General features: G+C 50.5%; 1 protein-coding gene across 4 annotated transcripts; it reads left to right on the top strand.

Annotated features, from left to right (window-relative positions):
* Positions 1-9: 9 nt before the first annotated feature.
* On the top strand, positions 10-23,444 carry Ttll3 (tubulin tyrosine ligase like 3). 4 transcript variants are annotated; one of them, XM_057768363.1, is made up of 14 exons: positions 10-301; positions 3,382-3,473; positions 4,985-5,153; positions 5,282-5,379; positions 7,858-7,986; positions 8,945-9,059; positions 9,946-10,047; positions 11,506-11,701; positions 14,400-14,548; positions 16,165-16,408; positions 17,609-18,044; positions 21,374-21,644; positions 22,402-22,628; positions 22,751-23,444. In XM_057768363.1, the coding sequence occupies exons 2-14, from the start codon at positions 3,426-3,428 to the stop codon at positions 23,006-23,008; spliced, it is 2,442 nt and encodes an 813-aa protein (XP_057624346.1). In that variant the 5' UTR covers positions 10-301; positions 3,382-3,425; the 3' UTR covers positions 23,009-23,444. The 4 variants fall into 4 exon arrangements, with proteins under 4 accessions (XP_057624346.1, XP_057624352.1, XP_057624343.1 ...); XM_057768369.1 differs by lacking the exon at positions 3,382-3,473 and having other exon boundaries at positions 22,751-23,443; XM_057768360.1 differs by lacking the exon at positions 10-301 and adding an exon at positions 2,749-3,172 and having other exon boundaries at positions 22,402-22,894.
* The last annotated feature ends 16 nt before the right edge of the window (positions 23,445-23,460 follow it).

The raw sequence follows: 23,460 nt of genomic DNA, 5'->3' as shown, positions 1-23,460 counted from the left end.
CACCATTCCTCTGAAGGTGGTCTCTGCCTGAACAGAGATAGCAGTGTTTTCCACACCATGCTTCTATTCTATCTTCAGGTATCCTCAGAAACCAGGATCCCACTTTGTGGATAAGGATTACAGGTGCCACATTCCAAAATCGCTTGCTCCAGAGCTCACATCCTGTGAGCTCGAGGGAGACTTCTGCCTGTGCTGTCGGAATCACTCTCCACACCGTCCCAGAGTCTGAGTCCCACTAGTGACTTAACAGGTGTTACTCAGGAAGTTCATCAGTGCCTAGGACTTCCTGCTGGCTCCTGAAGTAAGCGGTCCTCTCTCGCTGTCTCCTAATACGTAGAGACAATGGGAGCTATATAGCACTGCCCCTGCCACACAGGTGCTGGGTGAGCAGTGGTTGATCCCTCTCTGTTTATCCCTCTATTTGCTCTACCTCAATCCTGACACTCTGATACAGCTCGGGTCCAGAAAAGGTGAGGTCTGTAAATAGGCATTGAAGAGTGGTCATGATTGGAGTGGAGGAGGGGAAGTGTACTCGCAGAAGAGAGTATCAGGGGAAGCTTCAAGAACAGTTGGCTTTGCACCAGGTCTGTTGACTCACACTAGTAATACTAGCACTTGGGAAATTGGAAGCAGGACTTCTGTGAGTTCTAGGCTGTCCTTGAACTACAGGAAGATAATTTTCTCAAATTAACTAAAAATGTGTATGTAAAAGAGAGCTGAGCTTTCTGGGTGGCCAAAGCAGTTTTTGTTGAGGTTTGGAGGGAATTATTTCTCAGTGCTGGGATTGAGCACAGTATGCAAACCTATCACCAGCCCCCAAAAGGGGGTCTTTTGAAAAGAACAAGTGTTAAAGAAAGGAGGGGTGGGGGCAACTTGACTGACTGGCTGCTGTCCCTTTGTGACACTCCCTCTGTGACCTCCTGCCTTATTGAATTAGTTGAACCCTCTGTGGTACATGGCTTTATTGTAACTTTGCAGTGACTGTTAAAGGTACTCCTGGTGAAACCAGGTGGTCAGGAGGAAATGGCAGCTGGTCACCCAACCCTCGAACATCCTTGCTCTGGTGAGCCAGCCAAAACTGCTTACGTTGTAGATTCTCTCCCAAGGTACAAAGTCCCGAAAACCAGATTTACAGGCTGAGAGCAGACTAGATTGCTGCCAACCATCTATCCCTCCCTCTCTTCTGGAAGGCCAGTTCCCAGCCATGTTGGGTGGGGGGAGGGTTGGCTGGACAGGTAGGTGGGGGACCTTCACTGCAAAGGCAGATTTGCTGGTGACTGACAGCTGGGTTCTTGGACTGCTTGAATAGACACGCTAGAGCCGGCCTCTCCAACCCTCACAGGAAGCCCAAGTGGCTGGGCAGATAGCTCAGCTGCTAGACTGCTTTGTCTGGCATACATGAAGCCTTGAGTTCCATCCCAGCACCAGGTGTGCTGGTGGTCCAGTTGTTGAAAGTCTGCCGAGGTACTTGAGACCTTCTCAGAAAGGTGTTGGAATCAGACCTTTGTACTAGGTTTATTTTTGTTGTTGTTGTTTTTTCCAAGACAGGGTTTCTCTGTAGCTTTGAAGCCTGTCCTGGAACTAGCTCTTGTAGACCAGGCTGGTCTCGAACTCACAGAGATCTGCCTGTCTCTGCTTCCCAAGTGTTGGGATTAAAGGCGTGCGCCATCACCACCCAGCTAGTACTAGGTTTGGCTATGCTGTGTGATTGTGAGACAAATTATGTACTGTTTTGGAGTCTGACTTATTTTCTGAGTTGTGATTTGGCCAGAATGAAGTACTCTGTGTCTTTTCATTTCTCTTTCTTTCTTTCTTTCTTTCTTTCTTTCTTTCTTTCTTTCTTTTCTTGGTTTTTCAAGACAGGCTTTTCTGGTCCTGGAACTCACTCTCTAGACCAGGCTGAACTCAGGCTCGCAGAGATCCGTCTGCCTCTCTGCCTTCCAAGTGCTGGGATTAAAGGTGTATGCCACCACCGCCCAGTGTCTTTACATTTCTTCAGTTGATAAAAATGATTTGACTTTTTCAAGTTAGTGGAAGAGGCAGTGTGTGCTCTGAACCTTATATGGCCACCCCATATGCAACCCAAAGATGACCTGCCATCTCCACCTAGGCCCCACAGGACTAATCTAACCTCACCTCGGCCTTTAATTCACCTGCCCCCTCAAAGGTTCACAGGGCAGCTGCTGGGACTTCCCACTGCTAGGCTGTGGTGTCATCTCTTCCCTTGGTGGCTCCAGGCTCCTTTGCATGTGCACTGTTAGCTTCACTGGTCACCTGAGTGGACTGCCTTGCCTTCAAGAGGCCCCTTCCCAGTTTCAGCTCACTGCTTTTTCCATGCCCTTAAACCAGCACCTTTTTGTTTCTTTTGCTAACTTTTGGATTTCCGTACACTGTAAGCTCCATGAGATCAGGGACCAGTTGACAGCCCTTATCCCAGAGCTTTAGTGTGTGTGTGTAGGCCAGCGCACAATAATAATAATAATAATAATAATAATAATAATAATAATAATAATAAAGAACTCTAATAATCACCCCAGTGCTTGGTTCTTCCATCCTCAGTGCCTAGCAAGTGAGGGCCCAGAGCCAAAACCACCAAAGGCTCTCCACTTCCCACTACTGCTCTCCAGCCCTCTACCAGAGTCTGATTGTGCCTAGGCAACTGTCTCCTAGGAGACGGGAAACAGAGGGCGGGGCCTGAGAGGGAATCTGGGCGAAGACACTGGGGTGCTGGGAGCTGGCGACAGGCGCATGCAGGGACTCAGCGCCGCGCTTCTCCTGAGCGCCGGGCAGCTGAGGCCTGCCGCTGCCTGTTACCGCCAAGAAGGCAGCTCGGAGTGCAGCTGGCACCGGAGGCCGCAGCCGCCCGAGCTCAACACCAATTCCCCTTCCCGGTGGCCCTGGGCAAGCAGCTCCCAGTTCCACCCGCCTGGGAGACTGCAATGGCCCGGGCCCGCCTCCGCCAGGCCCGAGGGGACACGTTGCCGTGGGGATTACAGCCCATTTCCTGTACGCCACCTAAGCAGCGCCCACGCCCACAAGTCGTTTGCGCCGGCCCACGCCCACAAGTCGTTTGCGCCGGGTGCCCAGGACACTGCGAGCTCCCACCCCGTCTGCTCCCTGCTCCCCCAGACCCTGGATGAGCCCCTGCCTACTGCCCCGCCGCCACCTGATGGTGAGGCACAGTGCAGGCAGCCAGCCCTGAGACCCTGGTGGCTGCAGAGAAAGGTCGCCAGGGTGGAAGGAATGGGGAATCTGGAGAGCATTGGAGATTGGGCGTCTGGATGCAGGGTAGGGGCAAGGGAGCGCAGGCACCTTGAGGTCAGAGAAGTCCCTGGGCCCAACCCCCAGCTTTCTGTGTTCCTGCTCCGCATCTCTCTGCAGATTCCCTTGTCCTCTGGCGAGGATTCTCCAAGGGACCTCACCACATGGGCCGACTCAGAAACGCCAAAATCCACGTAGAGAGAGCCGTCAAGGTTGGAGGGGATGGGGTGGTGGTGGTTACACTTACTAGTTTCTTATATCCTTAAATAAATCCATAAATGTCAAAGAAAGATTTAATACAAGCACACACACGCACGCACGCATCAGGCCCATAGACTTGGCTGATTTGTCTCTACCTAGGGATATATTCTTCAGGTCACTAGGTCCTGATTCCCCAGCCCTTCTAGCCCTTTAGTAATTTAGAAATTACTCTCATTTAGGGCCTTGGTGCACAGCAAGGAGCCAAGTCCTTAACTGCCTTTCTCCTGCTGGGGGTACTGTGTATTGCAAACGGCTCCTGCATTCCACCCTAGGCTAAATGGCTGGCTGGCTCCACGCTCCCGGTTCCCCTTGCTTGCTCCCTGGCCTCTGCCTCTGAAGACTCCCCAGAGTCTTGGGTCCTGGGTCCAATCTGTCTTTATGCACCTCTTTCCTTGAGTTTAGGAGTCCAGGATCACACCGTACCCTACCCCACATTTTTTCTGCCTCCAACCCCCATCCTGGAGATCCAGCCCTCTGATGGATGTCTCCAAAGAGCTCACCAGCATCTCACGCTTGTATCCCAAACCTTACTCCTGTTCCACTGTCCAAACCTGTCGGTGCCCCCTCCAAACCCGGTATCCAGCTTTCTCCATCACTTGCTTCAGAAACCAGAAATCCATTTTTCCAGTTCCATCCATCCGTCGTCATCATCCACACCTCCAGAATGGGAAGCAGCTCCTTCCCAGTCTCCACGTTACCACCCTCATTCTAACTATCGCAGTTGTTCAGACCGTGGCATCCTCCTAAGGATCTGCCTCTGTGCCTGTCCCCTCCCCCATTGATGCTCCATGCAGTTGCATGCAAACTTACAGAGACTTCCTTAGTTATGCTCTTGACTCATTCATCTCCTTATAAAATGCAAGGCTAAATTTTAAGGTTCACGGGGCCCTACACAGTCCAGTCATACTCTAGTATTCTTGGGAACTCTATTTATCAGACTTCACTCTCCCTGGCCTCTCAGTTCCTTCTGACTTCTCGCTAGCCTCTGGACCTTTGCACATGCTACCCCACTCTGCTCTAACTGCCATTCGCTCAGCTCTGCATTCGCAGCTCTTTCCTAGTTTTCTGTGACCATGACTATGCATTGCTCTCGAGACTGGGAATACCAGGGATAGAACATGTGCTTAGCGTGTAGAAGGCGCTGGGTTTAATCCCCAGCACCAAACAGAAAGGAAGAAATCCTTGCTCTGTCACTTAACTACCGTGTAGTTTTAGAGAAACTGTTTAGCCTCTGTGTGCCTTAAATATGTAATTAAAATGCAAATTGTTCTTAGTGGTGCATGTAAGTGCTTACTACATAATAGGTACTTAGTAGCTATTAACTATTTGTATTTATTTTTCTTCTTGTTTATGAGCTGCCTCCTACTGGGGAATAAAAATTCCCTGAAGGCAGAGATCCTGTCGTCACCATTGCCTCCTATATGTCTGATGCTGAAGCAAGTCCCTGCCTCTCATCTTACAGCAGAAGAAGATCTTTATGATTCATGGCCGATACCCAGTGATCCGGTGTCTATTGCGCCAGAGGGGATGGGTAGAAAAAAAGATGGTCCATCCCCAAGGCACCATCCTGCCACCACCCCAGAAGGATCTAGACAGTTCATTGATGGGTGATAGTGATACCATGGAGGATGGTGAGTAGGTTCCTCCCTGTGCACAAGCTTCTTGAGTCCTTTTCCGTTCTCAACTGGTCCAGGGTTGAGACCTTAAAGGACTGTGGAGCCTAGACACAGTCCCAAGGAGTCATTCTCCACATCCACAGAGGATGAAGAAGAGAACGAGGACTTTCGGGAGCCACAGCTGTTGGACTTGGATGGTTTTCTGGAATTTGATGACCTGGATGGGGTACACGCTTTAATGGTGAGGACTCTGGGGGCCAATAAAGTGGGGGCCTAGCAGTTAGATGTCCTTCCTTCTCTGGAAAACTAGATTGCTTCTCTAAAGACTGGCTAGATCTGCAGAATGGTGAGGAACTTAGTAGGACTGAGAGGGTGACCACATCTTTTACTCGTGGTGGCTTTGATGGCTCTCCCTGCCAAGTACTTTGTGCAACTCTTTCCTTTGCCCTTGGCAAATGAAGGCTGTAAGAAATGGCTTTAAAAGTTAAGAGACAAGCAAAGATAATGCATTCTTTAATAAAGTTAGGACCCAAGTTCAAGCCCCAGAACCCAGGTATGTCAGCTGGACAGTGGTGGCGAATGCCTTTAATCCCAACTCTTGGGAGGCAGAGACAAGCAGATATCAGTATATCAGACTGCTCTACAGAATGGGTTCCAGGGCAGCCAGGGCTACACAGAGAAACCCTATCTCAAAAAAAAAAAAAAAAAAAAAAAAAAAAAAAAAAAGACCAAGCAAACCAACCAACAAAAAACCCCAAATACCGCCTTAAAAAATATAAAACCAGATAGATGGCTCCTGATGGGATCCCAAGATTGTACTCTGGCCTCCACATGGGCACACACAAAACACACAATCCCACATACAGAAACATGCACACCAAAATTTGAGAGGTGCTGAGTGCTGTGGAGGGCATGTGTGGTGAAGAGAGGGTATGAGGTCAGAGCCAAGTGAACTGTATGAAATCGCCATGTTTTTCTTTGTGTATGACATGTATGTATGTGGGTGTGGAGCTGCACACGCACATGAAGGTCAGAGGACAACTTTCTGAAGTTGATTCTCTCGGGATCAACTCAGGCACCATCATGTGCCAAGTCTTCTGGCTGCCTTCAATAATTTCATTTCTGTTTCTATAATGAAATACTCTGACAAAAAGCAACTTGGCATGGAAAGTTTAACTCCTGGTTCTAGGTTATAGTCATTGCAGAGAAGTCAAGGTGAAGACCTTAAACAGCTGGTCGCATCACATCCGCATCACAGCCATAGTCAGGAGCGGAGAAATGAATGCAGGCTTTGCTCTCCACTCAGCCTCACCTCCTCTCCTCATATCCAGTCCAGGACCCAAGCCCGAGGAACAGCACCACCATGGTGATCTGGGTCTTTCCACCGACCAACCCGATCTAAACGATCCCTCATTAAGATTCTCTTCCCGGATGGGCTGGAGAGATGGCTCAGCAGTTAAGAACATTGGCTGCTCTTCCAGAGGATCCGGGTTCAATTCCTATCACCCACATGGCAGCTCACAACTGTCTGTAACAACAGTTTCAGGGGATCTGACACTTTCACACCAGTGCACATAAAAGTCAATTAATTTTTTTCCTCCTGTCCAGGTGGTGGTGGCGCACACCTTTAATCCCAGCACTCAGGAGGCAGAGGCAGGCAGGTCTCTGTGAGTTCAAGGCCAGCCTGGTTTAGTACAGCATTCCAGGACAGCCAGAGCTACACAGAGAAACCCTGTCTAGAAACACAAAACAACAAAAAGGAAAGCACCACCACGGCCATTTTGCACCTTGTCCTAAGCATCTTCTGTGTCAGCTCATTCAGTCCTCAGTGAAGCCCTCTAAGTAGGGTTAAAGGTAAAGGTAGTGCATTCTACAGAGAGAGGCAGAGTGACAGACCCCCACAAACATGGCCACAGAGACTAGCTCATCAAAAAACAAAACAACACGAAATTGTCAACATGAAGCCTTTTCTCTTACTTGCTCCTTTCCCTGCAAGACAAGGTTTCTCTATGTAACCCTGGCTGTCCATATGTAGACCAGGCTGGCTTTGAACTCAGAGATCCAGAGTCTATCCAGTTGCCTCTGCCTTTGGAGTGCTGGGTGTGTGCCACTACATCTGACCTGAAAAACACAGAGGTAGCAATTTCCCAATACACAGAGGGGGCAGTTTGAAGCCAGGCAGGGTGGTACACATCTGTAATCGAGCAAGTGGGAGACTGAATCAGGAAGACCATGAGTTAGAAGGTAGCCTGGGCTACCTGGCGAGTTTGAGGCTTTCGTGGACTGTATAACAGGAGCCTATCTCTAAAAATAAAGACCAGAGCCAGTTACAGTGCTGCTGGCTGGTGAGCATCCTGTGTCCCAGAGTTGTATGGAGAATGGAAAGGTCGGGTCCGTGGAGGGCCTCTGTCCATGATTTGTGCGCATTGATTGGCGTCACGGTCCTTCTACTGGGACAATCACTGAGGTCACAAAGCAAGGTGTGGCATCGTGGTGTGCAGCTTGGTCATTGCCTTGGAACACAAGTGGAGGCTGGAAAGGGCCTGCTGTGTGCTCACCCCGTAGCTCCTCCGGAGAAGATGTCTTCGCATGCCTTATTCATTCAGAGTTGGGGGAGTCCAGAGGACACCTGGACACCTCTTCTCCTCTCTGTGTGGTAGGGCAGGGAGAAGCTGACCCCACCGGCCTCCCTGTCTCCATCTCCTCCCCTTTCCTCCAGTCCCGCATGGTTCGGAATGAGACCCCTTACCTCATCTGGACCACTCGGCGAGATGTGCTGGACTGTCGCTTCCTATCCAAGGATCAGATGATAAACCATTATGCCCGTGCTGGCTCCTTCACTACAAAGGTAGACATCCCAGGGACTCCAACCCTGGCCTGTGGGCTGGCAGCCCCGCTTCTGCAAAGAACACAAGATGTTCTTGGGTTCTCAGTCTCCGAACTATATCTGACATATGTTGGCATGACGATTGTGGGCTCAATTCCCATGAAGTCTGAAAACAAAAACACCAACTCAATGATTGTAAACAAAGGGGCCCTGGCCTGCATAGAGCATGTCTGTTACTAGGTTTCTCAGCAAGTGGCTCCGCCTCTCCCAGCCTCCACCTACTCATCTTTTTTGTTTTGTTTTTGTTTTTGTTTTTCGAGACAGGGTTTCTCTGTGTAGCTTTGGAGCCTGTCCTGGAATTCACTTTGCAGACCAGGCTGGCCTCGAACTCATAGAGATGCACCTGTCTCTACCTCCCGAGTGCTGGGATTAAAGGCGTGCGCCACCACTGCTTGGCCCACTTGCTCATCTTTAGATGAGAATACCAGCATGCCTGTTATCTAAGGCTGTGTAAAGGATAAGGGGTTTACCAGCATCTGTTATGCCAGTGATTCTCAACCTGTGGGGCATGGCCTCTTTGGGGGTCCCATATCAGGTAACCTGCATATCAGATAATTACATTATGATTCATGACAGTAGCAAAATTACAGTTAGGAAGTAGCAACAAAATTTCATGGTTGGGGGCACTCACCATACATGAGGTACTGTATTAAAGGGTCACATCATTAGGAAGGTTGAGAACCACTAGGCTATGACATCATTCACACTGTGGTGTGAACTATCAAGGCTTCCTGGGTGGAATATGCTTTTATAGGTAGAAAAGGGAGGCCTTCTCAGCTGGGCAAACCTGGAGATGGATGGATATCAAGTCAGGTCTAGCAAGTACGTCTTCCTGGGCATCTGGACATATGCTGCGTGTGGGGGAGCCCCTCAACACTCTCTGTGTCCTCCACAGCCCTTTCAGCAGCTGTCTCCATAGGTGGGCCTGTGTCTCAACCTCCGGAATCTGCCATGGTTCGATGAGGCTGATGCTGACTCCTTCTTCCCACGATGCTATCGCCTGGGGGCAGAGGATGACAAGAAAGCTTTTATAGGTAAGAGGACTCCAGCCCAGGCCTGGCCCCCTCCTGTTGCCTGCCCCATAGTGGAAAACAACAGGTCCCCTCTTGCCCTTACCTACTCAGTAGACTTTCCTCTGTAGCCCCAGTCCCTACCTCCCACTAATGGTTCTTCCATTCCTGAGCCTCTAGCTTGGCCAACCCTGGTACAGAGAAGCCCAGGGAGCCAGGCTTTTATTCTAGAGCAGGTTCTAGAGGTTGGTGGGTTGGTTCTATTTGGAATCCAGATAAGTTGCAGGCTAGACCAGGTTCCAGAAAAGGCTGTGAGTCTTTAAAGCAAAGTAGGCTCCAGCTCCAATATGGGTTCTGAGTTTAGAATTTGGACCCAGAGCAGATGGCAGCTTTTAAATTACATTCTAAACCTTAGATAGGATTTAGGCTACAGTGTGGTTCTCAGGTTAGAGTTAAGTATCAAAATGGACAAAGAGGGCCATGGGAGGTGGGTCATACCCATAATCCCCAGTGTAGGGAAGCAGAGGCAGGATTGCAACAAATTTGAGACCACCCTTGTCTATATAGTGAATTCCAAGCTGGTCAGCTTGAAGCTGCAAGACTCTGTCTCAAAAAAAAAAAAAGAAAAGAAAAAAGGAAAGAAAGAAAGAAAGAAAGAAAGAAAGAAAGAAAGAAAGAAAGAAAGAAAAAGAGAGAGAAATGAAACAGGTTCAGGCTATCTGGAAACAGTCCGTGTCGAGTCTATCACACTGTGGGTGTGATATTCTATAACTGGGGTAGGAGCCAGGTGTTAGAGAGAGACAGGTAAATGAGGTTCTGGATCCAAAATGGGGCAAGCCATGGTGAGGTTCCAGAACCAGGAGAGGCCTGGAGCCTGGGGGCTGAGCAGGGTATCCCTGCCTGGGAGCAGAGGACTTCTGGCTGACAGCTGCCCGCAACGTTCTCAAGCTGGTGGTGAAGTCGGAAGAGAAGCCATACTCCTCCATGCAGACAAGAAAGGAAGAGGTCCTAGGTGAGTGCTGTGCTTGCCTCCGCTCCCACTGCTGTGTGCTAACCATCCACTCATCTGTCCATCCTCACGTTTAAGTCACATGGCCAAACTGCAGCCTTTGCCACCAGCTTCCCCTCCATCTTCCCGTCTGTGACTATTGCTCACTCCTGCTCACCCAGCCATCCACCTACCCCCCCCCCCCCAGCCACCATCTCCATCATCTTGCTACCCGGCCATCTCTTGACAATCACTTCAGTCACCTACCACTGCCATCATTTCTGTGAGGTACCCGTCTGTCCCCTCCCTTCCTGCCCTTGCACAGCCCATCTTCCTGTCTCCCCACCCACCTGTCCTTTGCTTACCACATTATCCTGCAGTCGACCCTTGCATCTACCCCTTATCTGTCTACCTGTCAATTGTCAATTGTTCAGCCCTTGAATAGGCCCGACTGACCACTTTAGAGGGCAGGCTGAGACCACATGGCTCATCCCTGCCTGTGCTAGCCAATTCAAGTTCTCTGGGAAGACACAGAAGAACTCAGCTATGCACAAATGTCCCCCAAGAAACCCTGTTCCTACACATAAGGAACACCTGGGAAGGGAGGGGACAGAGAAACACTCTCCAGGCTGGTCCAACATATTGCTTCCCCTTCCCCCTCTACAATACTGGGGCTCCATGGCCAAGGGACTCTGGGAAGGAATGGGCAGCTTTACTGGAAGGAGAAAAGTCCCTGGCCCTTCAGGAGGAACCCTTACATACACACCATCAAGTGCTGTCATTTGACCTAGGTGGATCAGGTACCAAAAAAGACTGTTACGTGCCAGGATCTGGGCCACAGGGAACCGTATGTGCCCAGAGACCCTGCATTTAAACTTCCGTGTGCTGAACTCAAGTGTGGGTCAATGTTGCAGGTGGGCAGTTGAGGGTATGGTTGCGTGACATGAGTTTTTAAGTAGGCAAAGGACTGAGCCAGGGTTAGGTCCTCTGGTGCAGGGGTTGGCGTATCATTTACAACTGAGTGCTTCCATTTGCATGTACTTTAGTACTCTGTGGCTTCGGGGCTGTGGATGTCCATCAGGATTCTGAGAGATGGGATGTAGGAAGCTAAGTAAGATTTGGCTTCATGTGTATCTAGGTTCACCTAGGCAAGGTTTCCAGGTACATTGTAGGGCTAAGTTGTGCTGGGGTGGTGGGTGTTGGGGTAGGTATGCTCTAGAGACCTTTGGGACATTCAGGCTGGAGCCTTAGTTGAGTAAGATGCAGGGACAGTGGTGGCCGGGGACAAACTGCTAGGGTTGCAGGTGAATTTAGAGCAGTTCCAGGTGAGTGAGTATCATGCCCCAGGGTGGCTGGGGATTGAGTTCACTCTGGGCCTCAGGTGTCTTTAGGGCAAGGCCTCAGGTAAGTGACAGGTTTCAGGTCAGCAAAGGACGATGGCATGTGTCACGCTACCTGCTTCGGTCCCTTCCATCCCTACAGAAATCACACTGCCCAAGAAGCAGGAGAAAAAGGCAGTGATAGTGTCGTCAGAGTTTGTGGACGAGGCGCTGAGTGCGTGTGAGGAGCACCTCAGCAGCATGGCCCACAAGGACATCGACAAGGACCCAGATGCCCCACTCTACTTCAGCCCTGAGGGGTGGTCCGACTTCCTCCAGCACTACTACCAAATAGTCCAGTAAGTGCCCTAGAGGGCAGGGCTGTAGGCACATGGTCAGGGGTTACAGTCAGACCCACTCCAGGGAGCACAGCCCAAGCCCCCCACTTTCTTTTATCCTGGACACTCCTGACCCTCAGAGGCTCCCAATGGCTCCATGAGAGTCCGATCCACTTTTCTCTCCTTAGCATAGCATGGACTCAAGGTGGTAGCTTGGGTTGTCAGTAGACTTAAATTCTAGTTCTTTCTTCCCATCTCCTAAGCTCTGTGACCCCAGAAACATCACTGGGTTTTCGAAACAACATAAGACAATTTGTATTGTGGGGTCAGCACAGGCTTGAGTGTTCCTTAAAATCAGGATGATCTAAAGCACTTAGATTTCATCCTAGAGGCCGTCTGTCAGTGTGACACAGGATGCTAATCACCGTAGGAAGGAAACAAGACGTCATAAGAAAGGGGCTTAGTGATCAGCCTCATTTGGAAAGGTCGGGTTAAACACAGTGAGTTTAACAGGTTTCTTTGATATAGAATCCAGAACCTTGTAGGGTGTGTAAGAGAGTCAGGGGGAGAACGGGTGGCGTTTTCGGAGCTCGCCTTGGGCAAAGGCTCTTGAGTGGTAGAGGGCAGGAAGCGGTACAGGGGTGCAGGTTCTGGCATGGCAGCAGGAGAATGCTGCAAGCCTTGGTGAGCACCACCTGTGTATCTAGCATTATTCCAGACTCCAGAGCTAAAGCTCTGCAGGGCTCAGCACTTACCATTTTTACAGTGAGCCCATTTGGGGGCTCAGTGGTTAAGAGCACTAACTGTCAGAGGTTCTGATTTGGTTCCCAGCACCCATGTCAGGCAGCTCATAACCAACTGTAACTCCAGCTCTAAGGGACCTATTGTTTATGGAGTCCTCAAATACCTGTGCACATGTGTGCACATGCACACACACACACATAATTCAAAATAATAAAAACAGAAAACAAGACCATGCCTCACCAGCCTGACATTTATAAAAGTTGACTTCCATCAAAACAGGTTTTTTTTCCTTCTAAATATAAAAATCATACTGAACAGACATTTTCAAATTCCCTGTGCCCTTGCCACTCCCAAGTGACACTTTCTCTGGGCCTCTACCCAGATTTTCTAGGCAGACACTCTATGACACACCACAGGAAAGCTCATCGGGAGCCAATGGGACTCTTCCTCAGAGAACTTCAAGCCCTCCATCTGGCCACCTGGAATGCAAATTCTAATTGAATAATAAAATCCTGGAGTCAGATATCAGGGATAAATTCTGAAAGATCAGAGAAGTAAAGGAGCCAGCCCTTAGAGAAACCTTTTACCTCTACTGAATCCTCAGACCAAAGTGCACAAGGTCCTGTTTCCAGGAATCCTCAGACTGAAAGCAGTCAGCTCCTGTCTCCTCCCACCTTATATTCCTCTCTCCGCCCAGCTGCCCAGCCATATCCCTTTCTGTCTCCACCGCCTTAGTGCTGGGATTAAAGGCATGTGACTCCCAAGTACTGGGATTAAAGGTGTGAGCTGTCACCACTGTCTGTCTCTGTTTCTCTTTTGGACCAGGGTGGCCTTAAACTCACAGAGATCCTTATGCCTCTGTCTCCTGAGTGCTGGGATTAAAGTGTGTGCCACCGCTGCCTGGCCTCTGCTGCCTGGCCTCTACTGGCTAACTAGGGGCTGAGCTCCCTATTTTGACCTTCAGGCAATCTTTATTTGTTAGGCACAAACAGAGCAACACCACAGCCGCCTTTGTTCTTGCTGCTGCTCCTAAAAACAAAGCTATCTATGGTGGGAGATCAAACTGTTCAAGTGAGCCTAGCACCCAAGGGGGTCTTTGTTGTCCAGTAGTTTAAATGAGGCATCCATCTGGGACAGCTCTAACCCCTGACTGTCTAGGTCAACTCCCACCCAAGTATGCACAGTCAGCCATTCAGTCCACAGACTTGCAGACTGCCTGCTAAGTGGCAGGGGTTCTGTTAGAGTGTGATACAGCAGGCAGCAAACCCCGCAGAAGACAGCCCTGCAGGCTCCACTTGTAGCTAAGAGGAGAGTATGTGTGCTCAGCCTACTGGGCCCTTGGGTTCGAGCCCCTGCACCACATACCAGAAAGGCCAGCGGGAGAGGCAGACAGTAACTGAATAAATTGGTCTATAGCATGGGAGAGTGTGTGATGGGAGAGAAACAAATCCTGGTGAGGTGGGATACAGCCAAGCCTGCGCAGACTCAGACTAGGAGAGCACACCTGTCAACCAGAGTTATGTCGAGATAAGGAGGGGTGGACTCCGAGAGCTCCCTTGGGTGAAGCAGTCAGGCTTCTGCACTCTGGCTCAGCCACTCCATCCAGCGTGTAACCTTGGGCAGGTCCCTTAACTCTCTCACCTTCAATTTGCATTTCTCTAAGATTGGCTGAGTAATAATTCCCTAGAGGGATGCTGGGGGGGGGGGTGCAAGGGGTGTCTGCCAGGGTGCCTGACTTAGTGCCCTATCTTAGGGAAATAAGTGTCAGAGGGTAGACTGGAATTGGGGAGGGCTGAAATCTGGATAGGTTAGAGGCTGTTGGTGATTTGGGAATGGGAAGTGGGGAGACCTATCTAGGTGTCTCGGGCAGGCACGACCAAAGCAGGTTAGCATAGCAGGGGCCTGGTCTCCGATTGTCCTATGCTCTCATTTGGCCCCAGGCCCCACCTCCCCAAGTCCCACTGTCTCTACACAGTGAAGGGGCAGAACTGAGACACCTAGAGACCCAGGTCCAGCGCTGCGAAGACATTCTACAGCAGCTTCGGGCTGTGGTACCCCAGATCGACATGGAGGGGGATCGAAACATCTGGATTGTGAAGCCAGGAGCCAAGTCCCGTGGCCGAGGTGGGAGAGCAACCTTTGCTACTGGTTTTAGTACCTTTATTTATCGCTAGAAGCCAAGGGGGTTAATAGCACCGGCTGCCCCACTGCCACGTTTGGCTCTCAGTTCTGTCACAAATAGGTTGTGTGACCTTGAACAGGTCAGTTCACCTCTCTGAACCTGTGTCCTCCATTGTGAGGTGGGGATGGTGCTAGGTCTGTCAGGGAAAGGTTAAATGCAGCGCACACCTAACACTCGGCACGGCGCACACCTACCACTCGGCATGGTGCTAGGTCAGTGGTCACGCTACGGATGTGGCTGCTTTGCCTCTCATTCCCTAAGACCTTTCCTGGGCTTTACCTTCACTGAATCACTTCAGTGGTTTCGCTGAGTACATACAAGGGCCCAGTATCAGCCTGGTCTTTAAAGACCGCAGAAGACCTCCTGAGAAACAGACAGAAAACTTGTAGTGATGAGATTCTTTATTAGAAAAAAATCTACATGGTAACGTAGAGGTGAGTGAAATGTCACAAGGCAAGTATTCTGTGCATCTCCGGTTCCAGGGGATCAGTCCCTCTTCTGGCCCCCAGGCACACATGCGGCATACAGACATATGTAAAACATTTATACACATAAGCTAAAAATAAATAACAAACTTAAAGAAAAACAGAAAAAGGAAAATGTATCTGTTCCTGGGGTACTAGATTATCATCCAAAGTGGAAACAAAAGCAGCGGTCAAGGTCAACCTTGGCTACACAGTAAGCATGAAGCCAGCCTGGACTACATAAGCTGTCATAAAATAAAAGAAAAAAAGAGGGAGAACAAGCTGGGTATAGTGGCGCATGCTTTTGATCCCAGCACTCAGGAGGCAGAGGCAGGCGGATCTCTGAGTTCAAGGCCAGTCTGGTCTACAGAACTACACAGTGAGGCCCTGTAGCCAGGGTTAGTTGTGACAGAGTGAGATGGCACCGGCCGAATGTCGCCACAGTCTCCCCACAGGCCTAGCTTCATCCCACAGCCCCCAAGCCCATAAGAGCCTATGAAAGCAAGGTAGTGAGTTCCAGGGCTGGCTCCATGGCTGCTGAGAAACCCTGTCTCGAGAAACAAAAAACAAAACAAGCAAACAAAAAAGAACGGTGAGAGGGCAACTGAGGTCTGTTCTCTCTTCCCCTGCGTGGGTTCTGAGAACTGCGCTCGGTGGCCAACCATGGTGACAAGTACCTTACCCACTCAGCCATCTTGCCCTTATCTAGTTTTTTTATCTAATGTTTATTTAATATTATGTGTATGTGTTTTCCTGTTTATATGGATGTACAGGGTGTATGTGCCTGCTTCCCATGGAGGACAGAGAGGGTGTCAGGTCCCCTGGAACTGGGGTTCTGCCATAGGAGTGCTGGGGTCTTCTGCAAGAACAGCAAGTGCTCTTAATGTTGAACCATCTCTCCAGCCCCCACCCCTCAGTTAAATTTTTACCTGTATATAGCAAATCAAAGTTTAGTAAACAATTAATTAGAAAAACTATTTAAATTCTTAGCTTTGCTAGAGGGAAGATGGTTCAGCTGGACTCAGGATGAGAGTTTAGGATGGAATCTGTGGTCCTCGAGCCTTTGGGTCCTGACTAGCTGCGTTCCCCCTCAGGTATTGTGTGCATGGACCACCTGGAAGAGATGCTGAAGCTGGTGGACTGCAACCCCATGCTGATGAAGGATGGCAAGTGGATCGTGCAGAAGTATATTGAGCGGCCCCTGCTCATCTTTGGCACCAAGTTTGACCTGAGACAGTGGTTCCTGGTGACTGACTGGAATCCACTCACTGTGTGGTTCTACCGAGACAGCTACATCCGCTTCTCCACACAGCCCTTCTCCCTCAAGAACCTGGACAAGTGAGCCCTTCCTCCACCTCCCCTGACTGCCCGGTTTGGTAGGGAGGTCAACAGACAGAACAGTGGACTCTGCAGGTGGGGAGGCGGGGCTTTCACCACCACCCATCCTCTGCCCTGAAGGAGCTTGCCAAGAGAGTACCCCGGGGATACAGACATGAGCAGAATGAGAACTCCAGCTAATCAAGAGCTTACACCCTAGCAATGAGCTTGAGTAATCATGGCTAATAGGCTAGAAGCTGATATGTGTTATGAAGAAAATGTAGATTGGGTAATAGCAGACTAAGGGAAACTTGTGGTTTGCTCTTGGGATGAGAGGTAACCTTGATGAGGCCTGGGTTCAAATTCCATCTCTGCCACATCCAGGTTGTGATCCTTCAGAGATGTGAGAAATGCCTCAGTTTCTATCGGGGCCCAGTAGTCCCATCTGTGACCCCAGCGCTTGTGAGGCTAAATCTGAAGGGTTCTGAGTTTAAGGACATCCTGGGCTATATAATGAGACCTCCACTGAAGCCAAAACAAGCAAGGTGTGGTAGCTCCTAACTGTAACCCTAGAACTTGGGAGGCTAAGGCAGGAGTCAAAATCAAGCCAGGTGGAGTAGTGGATGCCTGTGATCCCACACTTGGAAGATAGAGGCAGGACAATCAGTTCACTGTCACCCTCAGTTACATGGCAAGTTTTAACCTAGCCTGGGTGACATGCAACCATTCCAGAGAGAAAGGCCAGCCTCAGTTTCCACAACTGAAGACTGATACAGCAATACACGGTAGCTGTCTCTCATCAACACTTCACAGGCGATAAGTGTTTCTGCTTGGTTGTAACAGTCATTTCTCAAACACGATGAAGTGAGTTATTACCATTCGAGCGATGAGAGGGGCAAGCAGGTTCACGGCTTGCTTGAGTCTCACAGCTAGTCATTGGTGAAGCTGGGATTTGACCATCTAGGGTCATCCTCTCCGTCTCCATCCCCTGCCACACACAGGAAGGGTGAACCAAAGCACCTGCCACTGTGGCCTGTCGGCAACACCCGAGTGTTCTGAGAAATGGCTAGCCCTGGCCTTAGTTCACCTGAGGGCTGGGGCCAGGGGGCAGCTCTGTCCTTCCATGTCAGTTAAGCTCCCCAAGATGGCTGACCACAGGATTCGGCCTGCAGTCCCGAGGTTGGGCTCCAGGGCTGAGCCTGTGTCTCTGCTCCACTGCAGCTCTGTGCACCTGTGTAACAATTCCATCCAGAGACACCTGGAGGCCTCCTGCCACCGGCACCCGATGCTGCCCCCCGACAACATGTGGTCCAGTCAAAGGTTTCAGGCTCACTTGCAGGAGGTGGGCGCCCCAAATGCCTGGTCTAGTGTCATTGTACCCGGCATGAAGGCTGCTGTGATCCACGCCCTGCAGACCTCCCAAGACACTGTGCAGTGCCGGAAGGCCAGCTTTGAGCTCTATGGAGCCGACTTTGTGTTTGGGGAAGACTTCCGGCCCTGGTTGATTGAGATCAACGCCAGCCCCACCATGGCGCCTTCCACAGCTGTCACTGCCCGTCTCTGTGCTGGTGTGCAAGCAGACACTCTGCGTGTGGTCATTGACCGGCGACTGGACCGCAGCTGTAACACGGGAGCCTTTGAGCTCATCTATAAGCAGGTGAGATGTTCCAGCACCTCCCACAGGCACCTCCCAGCAAGCCCCGGGGGCTGCTGGGAGACCTGGGCTTCTGGCCTGTCCCCAAGGGGTATCTTAACACAGACACGTCCCTCTGGCCTGTCTCCTCATCTGTAGAGATTACTGTCCTCTGAGAAACATTAATGCCAATGAGTTTGTAGTCACAGATATATTTTCAGAGGGTCTGGGACATGATCAGCTTCCAGTGGTAATTCCAAGCCTCTAGGGAGCAGCTCATTCGCTCATCTGTACAGTGAAGGGGTTTGATCTTTGCACAAGGGTTTGGGTTGCCTAGCCAGAGGACAGAGGACAGCTTTAGCTACTGTTTTTGCCCAGTAAGGCTGATGGGAGCTCCAGTAACTGCAAGGTCTATCAAGAATCAATTAGCAGTGCGTTATTGTTATAATAATGATTATCATTATACTATTCATCTCTTCCCAAAAACAGATTTGATCTTGCTTGTTTATAATAAGAAGAGGATTGGTTTTTATTCAGCCAAAAACATTACTTTGGCTTTTAGTTTAGTCGGTGTAAAGGAGGGGAGGGAGAGAGATGATCAGGCCTCTGCCCCGTCTGTGCCCTTCAGCCCCGACCCCACTGCTCAGCACTACCCGCCAGGGTATGAGGTGCAGCTCAAAGCCCACCTTTCCCGGTTTCAGCATGCTGGGTGCCAGCTTGAGGTCAGGTGAGGTGGGAAGGACATCAGGACCTTGGCAGTGGGTAGAGCCATCTTTTAGTTGTAAACTAAAACCCACTTTTAGTTTCTTTAAACAGGGCTTGCTCTGTGTAGCCTCGGCTGGGCTAGAACTTAAGCTGTTTCCCAGGCTAGCCTGAAACTCACAGCATTCCTCCTACTTCAAGCCTCCCAAGTGCTGAGCTCACAGGAATGAGTCTCCATGCCACTCCCCACGGAGCTGCAGTCTCCCAGCAGTTTATCAGAGTTCTGAATCCACCAATGGGTGAAGTCATTTATAAGGTCAAAGCCCTCTTGGTCTAATTCTCTCTAGAAACACCCATAAGGGCCCACCAGGGGCCTAGGTTGTCTCAGTCCAGTCAAGCTGACAGCCATCACAGTGGGATATGGGGCTTCAACCCCCCACCGCCTAGTATTCAGAAGGCTGAGACAGGGATCACTTTCAGTTCAAGGGAAGCTTGGGTTACACAGTGAGTTCCAGACTAGCCTGGTATTCAGAGTGAGACCCAACTTAAAAACAACCACATAAACAAAGCTTTGAAAGGATGTTTTTAAGGGTTTCTGAATTCTGAGAACTATTTATAAGCAGGAGTCTTCTAGCTAGGATCCACCAAAGTCTAGGTTAGCCACAGGAAGGGAAAGCACTGACCACATAACCTGGGTGACCCCGTGCTTCTTACAGTTCCTGATCAACAAGCTTCAGTTTTTGTTGGGGATGCCATCACTAGGGACGGAATCCATGCCTGCACGCTTGGCATGTGCAGTACCACTGAGCTACACTTCCAGGTAAAGGAGGCCATATAAGCAGGTATCCACATATACCTGCAATCCCAGCACTTGGGCAACAGAGGCAGGACTGTCACAGGTTCACAGCCTGCCTGATTTACATAGCAAATGTCAGGTCAGCTAGGGCTTTATAATGAGAATCTGTCACAACAACGTAGTCTTAGAAGAGAGGGGAGAAAATGGGAAAGAGGAAGTAATCTGCAGTTTAAACTGGAGCGAAATTTGTACAGGCATGGCAACACACACCTGTAACCCCCGCGTTTTGGAGGCAGCGGCAGGAGGAGCAAGAGTTCACAGTTATCCTGGCTGTATGGGGAGCCTGAGGCCAACCTGGGCTGCATGAAACCTTGTCTCACAACAAAACTGAATGGCTGGGCATTCACACTTTTCAAATGTCCTTTGTCCCCCAGGTATCTTTTATTGCTGATCTGTTTTTGAGTTTGAGGGCCATTGGGCAACTAAGGTAGCTACACTAGTGGCTTTGTCTCTCTGATTCCTTTATCTAGGACAGCTCTGGGTGCCAGGCAGGCCGGCTGTAGCACTGTCCCACATTCTCCTTTATCTGCTTGTCCCCTAGTGTTGTTCAACTCAGTCTGTTCTCTGTCCTGTAAACTAGAAGATAGGTTAACAAGCTGATGAGGTTCAGGGTAGAGACATTTGGCAAAAAACACTTGGGTGGTGCTAGGTACATCACGGAACTGTCACAAGGCACAACCAACAGATCCTCTGGTTCCTGATGCCAAATTTGACCTTGGACTGAGGTGGCTGCCAGCAGAGACCTCTATTAGAAGCCACGTCCACCCATTTGCAGCTTTTTAAATTTTTCTTTATATTTATTGTGTTTGTGTATGTGTATGTGTGTGGTCACACATGCCACAGCACAGGTGTGGAAGTCAGAGGCCGACTTGTGGAGCCCGTTCTCTGCTCCTACCCCATGGGTCCTGAGGCTTGAACTCAGCAAGTAACTTAACTCACTAAGCCATCTCAACACTGTCTCCCCCCAAAATTTATTACTTCGTGTATCTATTCATTTCTGTTGCTAAAAACATAATACCATAGACAGTGTAAGTTACAAAGAAAACAGGTTGGGGCTGGAGAGATGGGTCAGCAGTTAAGAGCACTTGATGCTCTTGTAGAGGTCCCAAGCTCAGGTCCTAGCACCCACGTCAGGCAATTCACAACTGCCTGTAACTTGCCCGTTTATTAGAAAGCTACTAGGAGTCAGGTAGAGTCGATCCTGAAGCCCCTATTTAACCTCAGAGACCCTACCAGGGAGGAGTCACCGTACCTCCCTCTTTTTTAAAAAATATTTTTCTCTGTGCATTGGTGTTTTGCAGGCATGTGTGTCTGTTTGGGTGTGGCTGGAGTCACAGACAATTGCGAGCTGCCGTGTGAATTCTGGAAATTGAATCTGGGTCCTCTGGAAGAGCAGTCAGTGCTCTTCTGAGCCATCTCTCTAGCCCCATCCCTCTTCTCAGTATTCATGATGGGAATTACATCCACACAGAAAACCATGGCTCAATCCCATCTGCCTCTGGCTGCCCATGGCACGAACCTGCTTTCATTCTGACACAGGCCAGAGGTCACCTTAGTGTGTAGTGGGATTGACTGCTTTGTCTGCATGGCTAAGATCTCTGCTTCTCTGGTTTCCTGCTCCCTGGGGCTCTGTGAGTCTAGGTTCTCTGGACCCCTTGAGAACAGAAGTGCCTCTTGACCAGATACCCCAGAAACTGATTCCGCCCATCTCTGCCTTGTGTCACTAGTCACTAGATGGTGTCCTGCCATCTCTCACTAGTGTCTGTGATGGCCTTGTTTTCTCTCCTGCCCATAGCCTGCTGTGGAGGTGCCCCAGTACGTGGGTATCCGGCTACTGGTGGAGGGGTCTACCATCAAGAAGCCCATGGCAGTGGGCCATCGGCGCTCAGGAGTCCGCTCATCACTCCCTCATCTGCTGACCCAGCAAGGCTCTGGGGAAGGCAAGGACTCAGGGTCCCCTACCCACAGGTCAGCTTCTAGGAAAGACGTTGGAGCCAGAAGCCTGGGACACCCGGAGAAGCCAGACCCGACTGCCACCACTTCCGTCTCTGGAAAGGGGAAGAAAGGCAAGGCAAAAAGTGCCACAGCCCTGGTCTGCCTCACCCTCCGGGACTGGGAGCCCTCAAACACCAGGGTGGGCCACACTTTCAACAGGTCACTGTGTCTGAAACAACCTGAGGCCTGGGGTAATACGATGTTCCCCAAGTGCCCTAGAGCTCCCAAGGCCATTCCCACCGGCTCTCCAAGCCCTTCCCAAGCGTCTGGGCTTGCCCTCATGCCAAAAGGCCACCAGTGATAGCAAGTACGAACACTGCTCTGCTCACCAAATATCGTTAAATATACAACCAAATGAGTATTCCAAAGTAGTCACCCTGCCAGGCAGTTAGACCAGAATATGCCCCGGCTTGGTCCCAGAGTGCGCGTCCCTGGAGTCCAGACCTCTGCTGTGCTCTGGCCAGACTTGGCCCTCACTCCTCTCTGGGGGAAAAGTGCTGCTACCGTGCCCTTCCCGATCCCTAATCAGCCCCCTCAGCCCTCACAACACCCTAGTGAGGTAGACGCTATTGTCCCCATTTTCCAGCCGAGGTAGCAGGAAGTTTAAGGACGCTGCCTGAGGTTGCACAGCTCAGAAGGGGCAGAGCTGGGATGCAGACCCAGGTCTGTTGGTTCCCCAACCCTGTGTTCTTCCCACTGCCTCTGGAGGAGCTGGGAGGGGCTCCTCTGCCCTCACCTCCCGCCCCCCACCTCTCCACATACCCTGTGGAAAAACTGGTCAGGCTCTGGGGCCTTACCCAGACCCTCACAGCTTCCCTTCTCCCACAGCCCCTTCCTACTTCCCTAGTCTCCATTCCAAGGCCTGGCTGCCTTCTCCCCGCGTGCTCCGACCCCAGGGCCGGGTCCTCAGACTGCAACGTGGCCGGCTGGTGGGCTCTAAGGCTCTGTCAACCACAGGCAAGGCCTTGATGACTCTACCCACTGCCAAGGTTCTGATGTCCTTCCCACCTCACCCTGACCTCAAGCTGGCACCCAGCATGCTGAAACCAGGAAAGGTGGGCTTTGAGCTGCACCTCATACCCTGGCGGGTAGTGCTGAGCAGTGGGGTCGGGGCTGAAGGGCACAGACAGGGGGCATAGGCCTGATCATCTCTCTCCCTCCCCTCCTTTACACCGAGGCTGCTATTCCCCTGCACCTTCGAGGCCCCCACTTTGGAAGTGCCTCGTGGCCTCTGCCCTTCGAAGCTGGACCTCTTCCCAGCACCCACAGGAAAGTCAAAGCCAAAGGCAAGTTCAAGGCCAGACTCTGCGACAAACCCAGGGCTGAGGCATACCCTGAGAAGAGGCTGAGCTTCCCCAAACCCTTGACCCTTATTTTGACATCCCGGACACTGTGGACCAGGGGGGCTATAAGGATAGAGAAACCCCTATTCTGATCTCCACTGCCCCATCCTGGATCCAGAATCATATTAAAAAAAAACAAAAAAAAAAAAAAAAACAAGTAAAGTTCTTCAGGCTTGGCTTGAATAATGTGAGACAAGGCTCATAACAAGAGCTGACCAGCAGGGCCTGCACCAGCAAGGGCCACAGTCCCTATCCAATAACAGACATCAGCTTTCTCTGCAGGAAGATTGGGTTGGTGGGGGAAGAGCCTTCACTATACAGATGAGGAAACTGAGATTGAACAAGGAGACAAGGCTCACCTGAGACCATAGCAGGCAGGAAGTGCCCCTTTCCAAAGGCAAACTGGGCTGGCAGAATAGTTTCTTATGGGCACAGAACGTTCTGACAAGAGATGGGCTTCCCCTAAACCTCAACCCTTCTCCAGAGAGTATGTCTAGTCTTTCCCTCAGTGACAGGTTAGTCAAGCCATAAGAAACAAAGTGTG

Source organism: Chionomys nivalis, chromosome 1 (genome assembly GCF_950005125.1).
Source record: "Chionomys nivalis chromosome 1, mChiNiv1.1, whole genome shotgun sequence".
Classification (NCBI taxonomy): domain Eukaryota; kingdom Metazoa; phylum Chordata; class Mammalia; order Rodentia; family Cricetidae; genus Chionomys; species Chionomys nivalis.
The sequence above is the reverse complement of the archived record's forward strand: the minus strand, read 5'-3'. Positions and strand labels throughout refer to the sequence as shown.

Excerpts from the sequence above, each read along its gene's own strand:
- Ttll3 (XM_057768360.1), top strand. The coding sequence starts at position 2,749 with ATGCAGGGACTCAGCGCCGCGCTTCTCCTGAGCGCCGGGCAGCTGAGG. Across the intron at positions 3,173-3,381 it reads TGCCCCGCCGCCACCTGATG|ATTCCCTTGTCCTCTGGCGA; the intron begins GTGAGGCACAGT and ends ATCTCTCTGCAG. Across the intron at positions 16,409-17,608 it reads TCCCTCAAGAACCTGGACAA|CTCTGTGCACCTGTGTAACA; the intron begins GTGAGCCCTTCC and ends GCTCCACTGCAG.